This window comes from Danaus plexippus, chromosome 25, assembly GCF_018135715.1.
Source record: "Danaus plexippus chromosome 25, MEX_DaPlex, whole genome shotgun sequence".
Taxonomy (NCBI): domain Eukaryota; kingdom Metazoa; phylum Arthropoda; class Insecta; order Lepidoptera; family Nymphalidae; genus Danaus; species Danaus plexippus.
Window position 1 is genome coordinate 5796849 of NC_083553.1, and position 12884 is coordinate 5809732.

A 12884-nucleotide genomic window follows, 5' to 3' on the forward strand; every position below is an offset into this window, starting at 1 on the left:
TTACTAATTGTGTTTAAAAACCTCTTAAGCTCCTGATAGTTTAATAAACCTCCCACGATATTTCATTTTCTAATGAGGCTGCTTTTTTACTTATTATATTATATTTTGTATATTTCTGATCATAATTACTTTGCTTGTTTGTTTGTTCGTCTCTGTATATAGATGATCTTAGTTCTTCTCTGACGAATTTATCTCTTGGCATCAGAACAAAATGCTAAGGATACTAACTTTAAAGGACTTAAATTAACGTGTAATATGAACAGACACTCGAAACACGGCGGTAAATTGGACATTTCATATGAACGAAGTGGGGAGAACAGCTTTGTATGTAACTTAAAAGTTGAAAGTTAACTAAGAAATCAGATTCATACATCGAGTACCGCAGACGGCTCCATTGGAAGCGTTATACCTATAACGGTCTTCAAACAGGATCTTTCTTTTCAGATACCAAATACCTTCATGTAAATTAAGCATATTTTTATATTGAACATTCTACCAAAATCGGAATCACATCGGAACGCGAACGTGGCCGTGCGAACATGGCAGTGTCTTCATTATATCTATAAAACCTTTTTATATATAATATTGGATTCAGGAACCGTAAAACTTGGCTATTTCTATATATCAAACAATTAAAAAAGTTAATTCGGTAGCCACGTACTCTGTCTTTAATATGTCGCCAAATAAATACTATCACGCGTTTATGAAATATGATCTATTTCTCTTTTATTAATTTTTGTCACCAATCAACTTTCAATTGTAAAACTTTAATTAAAAAATATATAGTATATTATAAACAATATATGAAACAGTCTGAAAAATGATTAAACATAAAAGGTGTAATAAAACCGTAGCACAATCCGAGGCAGAATGTATCTACACCAGTGTACGCCATATAATGTTATATAAATGGCGGCGCGTCGTCTGTTGAAGTGTCAAATAGAAATGACTTTCGATCTTAGTATACAATTTTTTTTTAGTCTGCCACAGAAGTCTCAAAAAAAAAAACAAACAAAGAGGTTCTGTTTTATATAATATGTATGCTTAGATGCTCGTGAGTCGTGATCATTAACTACAAAACCCATTTTATATTTAACACAAACTATTGTGACAACAAAGATTTTCATAGTAAAAGTTCACCATTAAGTTTGTTGACGTCAATGTATGACAAAGTTGGCTAGGAAAACTTTAAAATATTATGTTTGTGTATTATAAAGTTTCGTAGGCACCAAATACGACACAAAGCCTCAGACCAACTGCAATTAGAGTCCTTGAATTAATTTATAGCTATGTCGGCGTGAACTTGCGAGTCGAGGTGAATCACGCCAGGTTGCCAGTGTAAGTGATCCATTTAATAAAAATATTTCTATTTTCATCACAATTAAGTACATATCAATATAACGCAAATTTAGTATGTATTTTCTTATTTACAATTTATGAAAAAATATTTTAGTTAACATTTGTGTTAACCTCTTGTTTTATTAATAGGACTGCTTAATAAAAAAATATGCAGCATTTATCTTTTGTAACAATGAAAAGGAAAGAAGTTTAAAGTGAAGAAAAATTAAATTCTTCGATATCATAATATATAAAGTTACCCTAATATCGGGTGTTTTTAGAATGCGTCCACATTCCCACCCCGTCTCCCGAGTGTTATTGTCCCGCGTGTCGTCGGAGTGCTGCTTCATTCGCTCGTCAGCCAGTGAGTCGGCTGCGTGTGTCCACTATTAACAAACAGTTCATAACGATGAGGGAGATCGTGCACCTCCAGGCCGGCCAGTGCGGGAACCAGATCGGCGCTAAAGTGAGTAGAATAATCTCCTTTGACATTCCTCAACCCTCGCGGATTTTTTAAATTTAAAACTTAAACTTCGTGCCGGTTTTTTATCAAACTATATCAGAACTTTTTGGTTATTTTATTTTTTATTTTATCTCTTTGGTTAATAGCAACGTATTTTATTGTAGAAGTTGTGTGGCATACCCTCTATAACCTTATAATTTATTATAGTAATGGTGTCATATCAAATAACTTTCCGTATGCATTTTGATTGTCGCACAGGCCATTGTATTAAACGCTGACAATATTTGCAACCGATTCGGTCTAGTTTCGACGTCATCTAAATTTTCCTTTATGGACAAAAATTTATTGTTGTAATAATGTATTACGTTTGATACGATTTAAATAAATAATTATTAATTATGTTGGTGAAATAGATATTTTGACCCTTCCTAACGAGTTGGCGCAAAAAAATTATATCTTGTCGAGAATAATACAAAAAACATATGAATAGGATCGATCCCCTGTGGGGTTAACAGATTTTTGAACAATAGTTTCTCTTAACCATCGCGTTATTGTGACCGTGATGGTGCGCTTACTTTATTGGAGCTAATTTAATGCTTTCTAAAATTCTAAAGATTTTCATTTCTCTAAAAAAATTGTATGAAGAGATAGAAAAATACAAAAAAAAAATTGATGAGAAAGTATTGTGAGAAACGTAGCATGGAACAGTTTCATAACAATAAAAATAAAAATAATTCAATTCTCACGATTGATTTAAGGAAAATTTGTATTGTTTTATATCGCTGTGATAATAAAACATTATATGTAAACATATATATATGTGTATATTGAATGTTGTTAGTCCACCTCTATTCAAAATAGTAGACAACGACATGTCCAAAATAATAAAAGTAATAATATAAAGAAACAGTACAAATAATTGCCCTATCGAGTTCAAGTGCGATAACTCCAGCCATTATTAAAGAAGCGACCGTTAGCGACCGTTATTATTTTATCATCAGAATACTTTCAAATATGGAACACGACGCCATTACACTGTGTAATGAACGCCAATTAAACATACAACTTTCATACTAAAACTTTCAGTCTGTGAAACATACGGACAGATAACAAATATATATGTGTTAGCATTAAACCACACATTCATAGTCAGTTATCAGTGTTAAGAAATTATTGTAACTTATCAAATGATACATTATGAATCACAAGAGTTTAATGAGTCTTACCTATTTGGTAATTGTTTTTACAATCGTTATATCTGAGAATCTAATGACTTATGGAGATACATTTTCAGAAATACTATACGTATTTGAAACAATGTTAGCATTATAAAAGTTACTTTTATGACATAATTGAGCAAAATTCCTATTTCCTCGCCCCGTAGATGTCAGACATGGAAAGATTAATTAAAAAGAACAGTTACAGTAATAAAAACCAAATTATAATTCCATTAAACTTTTCCATTCTGTGTGAGCTAAGCAATTTAATTTTGCATCATTTTTAATTTATTCCAAATAACTCACAAACAATAAACATGAATATTGCCGACGCTGAATAAAGTTCTATCATTGATTTATTGTCATTGGCTGCATATTTATAATTCATTGCCTGCTGACGACGTATCACAATTAAAAAACATATCTCGATATTCGAAATTCAAATAGTTCGTGATTCACGCGTGGAAGTAGCCAGCCGTGCGACGAATATGTCATTAGGGACAATGGCTGTCTTTGGACGCTATTGTGACGAATATCCTGCGACTGCTTATTTGGATTTTTTGACGTCTTAATACGAACAATTAACTATAATCAGGCCGTGGAAGGATAAGGAGCTCGCTCTCAATAGCCTTTTAAAGTTAATCGCTCCGTAAGTGCTCCAAATGTTCGTAAAGACGTTAATCTTAAGTATGGTTTTGACCTTATATGAGTGAAGTATTATCTAACTCGTCTGTACTTGTGTTTGTTCTCAGTGTTAAGTTAGTTTTGACGCGTTAAATTTATCACTCAGTAGGAGGGTGTGCTCTAATTATAAGTGTCTGGCTCTAAACGGCGCCGACTAATAATAACAAACCTGTGACATACCGACTTAGACCGTTTTAAAGTTATAAAATTGCCTTGTTTGTAAAATTGCTCAGGTTTAGGGGAAATTGAGTAAGTTGTGTTGTATAAAATGTATATTTTCTAGCAACGTTAATCTCATGATTCATCGTTGTAAATTCACTGTATCTGTAATCTGTTAGTCAGTGTTCAGAGAAAGGTAGGGCGAAGTCAGACGACTTTTATTGCCCGAGTCTAGCTTTCGTGACTAATGGCTGGATTCTGAATCTATTCTCTTTAATCTATTTTTTATTTTATGTACAACAGACGGATAATAATTTTATAAGTTAGGTCAAAAGGTGATACCGCAATTTTTTTTATTACAAATTATATTGGGTACCGATTAATGTTTGCGGCAGAAGTAATTAAATATTAATTCAATATAAAATTAATCTGTCATAGATAAATTGGTTGCAACTTTTTCTAACAAAAAATACCTTTGTTGTGTATCAAGTAATTTAAATAGGAATACGTATAAAACTAAATGGTAAAGTTATTAAAGGTTCGTGTAACAAAGGAGTTTGTTCTACGTCAGCAGCGAGACCTTGGTTTATTTTCTAGTTTTTTTTCTCGAGTTCAGTGAGTTCAACGACCGAACATGTAATTGCAATGCCACAGTCTCCTTTTTGTCCGACTGTTCCGTTTTTCCTGTTGTGGTTTTCTATTTTATATAGAAATAACCGCACGATACTATTGTATTGATCCTGATCTCTGAAATAATGTTTTATATCTCCTGATATGTGTATGAATACTGTGAATAGCTCGGTTATACACTGGAGCTATGTAAAATATCCCTTTGCTATTAAAAGACCGTCTCCGAGTCGTGGATCTTAAAATAATATCTCGTTCCTTCTCCAACTGCATCTGAAGACGGGCGGAAATCAACACGTAGTGACGCGTCTGGACTTGGAGATCCCTATCTATTAACTTAACATGCATATTAAAACTTGAATGTAACAAATATTAAACGTTTTCGCCATCATTATACGACTTCCCGAGCTATCATTAGTGTTGCCTCAAATATAAATTCAAACAAATAACGTCTTACAAAATTTGGTGTAATTTCAAAGCAATTGCCGCTTTGAAATTGTTAATAGACAAAAATTACATGTTATTAGAGAACGCCGTGCATCGTAATGTGTGCTAACCGTATTAGAGCCATTTCTTCAATTAGTATGGAGCGATCAAACTGAATCTGCTGTTTTATTCGGATACTTTCACAGTTTATTATTCCTGTTATCGATATTTTTAAGGTATTTTAAAGAAGGGTTCGAATGAAAATATTGGTGAGGAAAATATTATAAATACTCTCGCTGGACATAAACTTCTCGTGACTATGAAGTTTGTTTAAAGTTTTTTTGAACATTGTTTTGGATGTAACTTGTCTCTCCGCAGCATCTGTTTCTTTTTACGACTCCTTCTGTAACACGATCCCGGCTCTTATGTTGTTAAAGATGTTAATCACTTTACAGCTTTAGAATATACATCCTCTTTGGATTTATGATTTTATATTTAGGCTGAATAATATCTAAATACCGGAAATATGTTATTTTATTAAACGAGTCAATTTATTTAGATTATATAGAAAATAAATAATGTTCAAATTATATTTTTATTGATATATAAATAAGATTTATGTACAAATTCGTCGCCTTGATGTGGGTGCGTCCTATTCTGGCAACACTGCAGGAGAAGATGCACAAAAATAATGCAGTGACAAGTGTCAACGTCCCGCGCGCGGCGCTACAACCAGGACTTTAGTGAACTTAGTGGGTTTATATTTAAAGTGGTGTCCGCGAGACGCGGCTCGCTTCGGAGGTATTTTAAAACAATGGTGGAAAAGATTTATGTTATTTACACTTTATTTAATACTTCGCTTCTATCGGATTTGACTGCGAGTTAACAAGATCGAGTTATGTGGAACTATTTTTTGTTTTTTGTAATACAATATCAGATGTATTCATGTTTTCAACATTACATGTAGATACCGAATATTGTAACAGATACGTTGTATTGTAATACATTATTACAAACTTCCGTATGCTTCGATTTAATTATAACATTCGTAACGTATTCGTTGGATTGGTTGACATAATAATGAGATACATTACATTTTATTTGCCGCCATTTTAATCATAATTAAAATGTTATTGCAATTATCCACAACTTTGTAATTAATACAATGGCAATTTAATACTGAAATTGACTAATATGTAGACCACTAACAAGAGCAATTTACTATATCAAGGGATATCCAAGATATTCAGTAAAAGACCGTATGTAAAACCACTAGGGTGGAAATAGTGACGGTGGGTGGTATCGATTGATGTTTCCGGTAAACATTTTTAATGAAGGTTTTTCCAAAGGAAACCAGTAGTGAGGTGGCGAGTTACTGGGAATACTACATAAATATATAAATAGTTATGGATTACTTTGTTAAACTACGAGTATTTAAAAATTAGGTCAAAATGTATTTTTTTTAATAATTTTAAGCTGTGGCTTCACTCACACTCAATTTGTGAATTGTATTTACTTCATTAAAGTGATGTGATTCAAGATTTTCTGAGAAATGTCTTTGATACAGAATGGCTTATATACAACCTATTTGATTTCAGAAAGGTATTGTTTGGTTCATCGTGATATTTAGTGATCGCAAGTCATGAAAGTCGTAATATTACAAAAAAATATATGATATCTAATATGTTATATATTGTAACGAGTCATAAATAGTAAAATCTCTTTGCTATGTTTTATTCCAAAACTCAAAAATGTACTGAATTATTGTCAGTTAGTTGAAATTTTAGCCTGAAAAATATGTACAAGTATTAATCGAATACATCGTAACTCATGATAATTTACCCTTGATATAATGCTATCAATATTAATGTCTCGTCTTCATCTATATGTCCGCATCCTATATTTTTCCTGGCGCCGACAGTCTGTTTTCGTTAGTGGCTGCATAGCGTTGGACATTAATATTGTTGTGTCAAAAAAATAATAATACGGTGAGTTACAATTTAACACATAAAAAATTTTTTTTACGTTTGACATTGGCTGTATGGCTTTTAATACAAGCAAGCAATGGTGTGTTGTTTGTATGTCCGTGGAAATATCGATTGCAGGGCTTTCTAGGAAATTGTGTAACTAAAGGTTTCAACGGAGGGTCAGAGTGGACTTCAGTATCGATTACAGACACAGGTAGTGTTTTAGATTATTTATAGGGCTCTAATTATACCTTACAAATACAGTTTAGGGATAGAATTACGCTTCACTTGCAATATGTTTTTTATTTTATTATTTTTTTAACTATAAAATTAAAAATAAATTCGAGCCAAATTTATATTTTCATTACAACTTTGTAATTGATTCCTTGATACTTTATTTCTATATTAAAAGACATAAAAAAAATATTAATCAATTTGTGTTAATACGATTTAGCAATAAATATTTGAACCTCAAAGATTCCACATCGCCACAACTAGCTGAATTGAATTTGATTACTTCAATAAAGGTTTATCAGACTCGTCAATGGCCGACTTTCATCTCACCACGACGTCTGAAGAATCAATGTATTGTAGTAATTTTAGAGTGTTTATATAAACGTCATCAAAACCCATACCCGAGGAATGTTACCGTGCGCTCTTCATCATGCTGCACTACTGGATGGTCACTACTGGTTACTCGTCACACTACATACGGAGCATTCACAAAACATCACACTATAGTATTAAGGTAGATCATTGAGTAAGAAACGAGAAACGCTGCGTGTATGTGACGATATAAACTTGTGTTAAGCATAATGAAGTCAAATCTAAGTTTGGAAAGTGTAAAAAAATACTTGGAAACAATTTCAAGGTTTTTTTATTAAAAAATGGTGATATCGAAAAGTTTAAAATATGTTATTTTATATTGATCGCAAAAAAATGTCAGCTGATGACAAATTCTCTTCCCCTAAACCTTAAGACAATCTTGGCTTCACTTGGAAAAAGAAGTATATTTTGTATATTCGGTTGTATTATTAACAATACAACATACTCTCAATAGTTGACTGCTCTCTGCTCTTGAAAACTAATACCATCTACTTCTATTAACATTAACTAAAACAATCACCTACCAGAGACAATATCATTTTTTTCCTATGCTATAACTTCATTCGCTTTGGGGTTGTAGAATATTCAGCCAAGGTCAGCATTTTTATTTAATGTTTAAATTATAATATTCTAACTACCGTGTGGAGAAAACACGGATTTGTTTAATGGAATAATTGCGTTTTTTTTAGTTTCTCCACATATATTTCTTCTATCACATAAAACAACATCAAAAATACATAAATAATATTGTAAGTTTTTTAGTAAATTGTTAAAGAAAATATAATAAAATTAATAATGTTAATGCCAAAGTTTGTTAACCTAACACTGTTAGTATTGCATGTTTGTTGCCACCAGAGCCCTTTAGACTGCGATTACAGATCCATATACTTAAAATAGGCATGAAATTCCATTTTTATGTGTGCATATGTAAATAAATATATTTCGATATAAATAGTAATGATATTCTTAAAAATAATTACAATCGCGGTGTTAAAAGCAATAATGTGATGTAAGGTTATTTTTTTTCAAGCTTGTTGAATGGAACATCGTATAATATCACATATATACTACAGTTTTATGTTCAACAGTTCTAGAGATAACAGTTTATGGGAGGATAACAAAAAGTAATGTTTTCCTAGATTCTTTTACGATTTCTTTTCCTCAGTCAGGATGTGTATTTTTTCATAAATTGTCTTATAATATTTTTCCTTCAAAAAATATTTTCCAACGCCAATGCTGTTAAACATTTTATTTTAATGAAATTATTCACACAAAGCCAAAGTCCACCGCTGTAATTATTTTCGTGATAACATCAAAGACTAATAACATCAAAATAAATAATAATATTTGCTGTTCCTGCGATGTCGAACCGCGACACATGTCAAATGAGTAACAAAATGGCGGACACAGAAAATTGTCTGTTTTATAATAACATGATATATTTTATATAAATATGTCTGTCTGTTTTGCGATATATTCAGATATTTGTTTATATATTGCTCCGAGTCTTTCTTGAGGTCGGTCGTAACTCGTAACTAACACCTACTTCCTCAAATGTTTACTCGGTTATTATTAGAAATCCGTCAGTTACGGATTATTCTGTGGCTCCGTGAACGTCTTTTATGTTTAAAAAGTCTAATTAACAATAAAAGCTCGATTCGAAATAAACGTGTTAATTCGATTAAAATAAGTATGTATATATATATGTATAATTAAAAAAAAACAACTGTCAGTCCATTAAAGTTTCTTGTTTAATTGCGCATCTCATTTTAAAGGTTGTCGCGTTTCCTGTGAGTCCTAAACGTCGTTATAATTCCAGTTCTGGGAGATAATATCCGAGGAGCACGGCATCGACCCCACGGGAGTGTACAGAGGAACCAGCGACCTGCAGCTCGAACGGATCTCGGTCTACTATAATGAGGCCTCTGGTGAGAAGATTCATTTAATGATGGTCCATACTCTATACTAGAAATAACTAGAAGACGGGTTCCTCGAGGTCGTGGAGTCATGGAGTATATTGTTTTGATTATTGTTAATTCTGTTATTATTTCATTAACGGTCTCGTTATAAATACATACTAGTTTAAAAAGATTTTAGTTAAAATTATAATACTATATTATTAAAACTATGTATAAATGTGTCATTGAAAACAAACTTACTAGGACCAGGTTAATTAAATGATCATCAAAAGTTACAAATCGTTGGAACTCTACTGCTAAGTTAGACTGTAATATATTTCTGATCAAAAACAATATTTACTGAACCGAGGGCTACGTTTATTTTGTCCCAATAGTGAATAATTTTAATTGTATGTGTACATAAATTCTTAAAGACAATAAGAAAAAAGTTTACACTAGAAAATAACTAACTATAAGTTCAAACGATAGATGATGTTTTAGTCTGTCGATTTTTTAATTAGAATCGCCACTATACTTGTGTGTATTTTAAATATTTAACAACGTAATATTAAAAAAAAGTTTGTAATCAATTCACACTAAATATCTTCGGTCTGGGCTTTGACCATAAAAAAATAACAAATGAAATATTAAATCATACGTTTTGTGGCCTTTCGTTGAAATAGGATAGTGTTAACTCAGGCATTTTTGACATCGACTAACATGACTAAAAATGGCCTACAAACAATAATTTGAACAATGTATGAATTATACTGACCGCGCTCGTTGGTTACACTCCATGTATAAATTGTAGGAATAAATTATATTTAAACATTTTAAAGCAATGATGCTGGAAAATGTAACTGTACATTAAAAGATCGGCCGAGCGTGAACAGACGAGAACTGGCGAGGCACTACTAACGCCATCTTGTTACGAGTCAGGAAAGACAAAATGGCCACGCTTTAACATGCGTTTTAAATATATTCTTTATCACACGCATTCAAACTACAAATACAATAGATATTATTAATTTTGCGTTTTGTGATTCCTCGTTTAATATTATAATGTTCACGAGACTGGTGATTCATCCGAGTTTAAAAAGATTAATCTCTGACAAGCGGAAATAATTATATGTTACTTAGGCTAGTCAACGTCCGAAAATGATTCAGAATCTTATCAAAATTAAAACATAAAAAGGAATCAAATTTAAGATTTTGAAGCTTTGAGTTTTGACCCTCAATTTTTTCACCACACAGCCAATTGTTGATCGTAATTAAACACGATAATGAGTTCATTGACCCCGCGACGCCCTTAACATGACCACTCAGATACTTCATTAGACGGATAATCTGCAATTCAAACATGAGAGATACAATTAGCGCTGAATTTACAACGCGTCCTTTACCTGCAAATAGTTAGTTGAACAGAAAACAAGCGGTCAATGATAAAATATAACCAATGAGAAGCTGCTCTAATATTAATAATTACAATAAGTTGAATGTAATCATATTGTTGTCAAGATAATTGATCTGTTACTCCTTAAAGATATCTGGTTATCATGAGCTGCTGAAAACGATGGTTACTTTTTAAACAGTTGCGACGGCGGAGAACGGGGGCAAGTACGTCCCCCGCGCCATCCTGCTCGACCTCGAGCCCGGGACTATGGACGCCGTGCGCTCCGGGGGCTACGGCCAGCTGTTCCGCCCGGACAACTTCGTCTTCGGTCAGTCCGGCGCAGGGAACAACTGGGCCAAGGGTCACTACACAGAGGGAGCTGAACTCGTCGACGCCGTACTCGACGTAGTGCGCAAGGAGTGCGAAAACTGCGACTGTCTCCAGGGCTTCCAACTGACACACTCACTGGGAGGCGGCACCGGGTCCGGCATGGGCACGTTACTCATCTCCAAGATCAGAGAGGAATATCCCGACAGAATCATGAACACATACTCAGTAGTCCCCTCGCCCAAAGTATCAGACACCGTCGTAGAACCTTACAACGCGGTGCTCTCCATCCATCAGCTAGTCGAAAACACAGACGAAACATATTGCATAGATAACGAGGCCCTATACGATATCTGCTACAGAACACTCAAAGTGCCCAACCCGACTTACGGCGACCTCAACCATCTCGTGTCGCTCACCATGTCCGGTGTCACCACCTGCCTCAGGTTCCCCGGTCAGTTAAACGCCGACCTCCGCAAGTTGGCCGTCAACATGGTTCCCTTCCCCCGTCTCCACTTCTTCATGCCCGGATTCGCCCCCCTGACATCTCGCGGCAGCCAGCAGTACCGCGCCCTGACCGTTCCCGAGCTCACCCAGCAGATGTTCGACGCCAAGAACATGATGGCAGCCTGCGACCCTCGCCACGGCCGCTACCTCACCGTGGCCGCCATCTTCCGTGGTCGCATGTCCATGAAGGAGGTGGACGAGCAGATGCTCTCTATTCAAAACAAAAACAGCAGCTTCTTCGTAGAATGGATCCCCAACAACGTGAAGACTGCCGTGTGCGACATTCCTCCCAAGGGTCTCAAGATGTCTTCCACGTTCATCGGAAACACGACAGCCATCCAAGAGCTGTTCAAGCGCATCTCGGAGCAGTTCACCGCCATGTTCAGACGTAAGGCTTTCCTCCACTGGTACACCGGCGAGGGGATGGACGAGATGGAGTTCAACGAAGCAGAGAGCAACGTCAACGACCTGGTCTCCGAGTACCAGCAGTACCAGGAGGCGACGGCGGAAGACGACACGGAGTTCGACCAGGAGGAGATGGAGGAGCTGGCGCAGGACGACCACCACGACTGATCGTGGGCTCCGCGTCGAGTATTTCATTTCATATATTAGAGGCTAAGTCGCGTGCATTTTCATATGTATCATAATACCAAAGTCTCCCAACCTTGGACCAATGATGAAGCACTGGAGCGGTCACGCCGGTGACCGGACTCGGAGTGCGCCTCATCAAATCTGTATTAACTATACAAGAGACGTACCAATCTATGCATTTCGTACATTTAAGTTATTGTCTTGGATGCTTTTATATATTAATTTATAATTAAATGTTTTAAACCGATATCCCTCTTTTTATTTGTCAATAAATATAAATCGCTACGCAGGAGTTATTTCATTATCTTGCTTATATTTTGCCCTCGGTCGAGGTCGCCGGACGGATCATTTTCTAGATACGAGATTCTCGATTGCTTTTTTATCTCGGTTTAGATCGTAAGATCTAAGATAAGGAGAATTATTTTAAGAACAGTGACCATGAACTTCACCCGAGATTGATTTTTAATTAGCTTTCAAGTCTCCTACGTCTCCTAGATCTTAAACTATTTCAGGTGACGAGTGAGTGCAAAGTGAACTGTCTAACCAACACCGACACCGAGTAACTGATGTTAACATTATAAGTCTCATATGGAAGCATTAAGTGGATTACATTTCATATATTACAGGATTGTATTTATTTACTTAACAATTTTCCTTCCTCGTACAGATATATTTATCACC

The 12884-nt window shown here is 34.7% G+C and overlaps 1 protein-coding gene across 2 annotated transcripts; it reads left to right on the forward strand.

Moving 5' to 3' along the window:
• Positions 1–1650: 1650 nt before the first annotated feature.
• Positions 1651–12450, forward strand: LOC116775334 (tubulin beta chain-like). Of its 2 annotated transcripts, none has more exons than XM_032668220.2 (3): positions 1651–1804; positions 9307–9415; positions 10978–12450. In XM_032668220.2, the coding sequence occupies exons 1-3, from the start codon at positions 1748–1750 to the stop codon at positions 12183–12185; spliced, it is 1374 nt and encodes a 457-aa protein (XP_032524111.2). In that variant the 5' UTR covers positions 1651–1747; the 3' UTR covers positions 12186–12450. The 2 variants fall into 2 exon arrangements, with proteins under 2 accessions (XP_032524111.2, XP_032524112.2); XM_032668221.2 differs by lacking the exon at positions 1651–1804 and adding an exon at positions 9021–9177.
• The last annotated feature ends 434 nt before the right edge of the window (positions 12451–12884 follow it).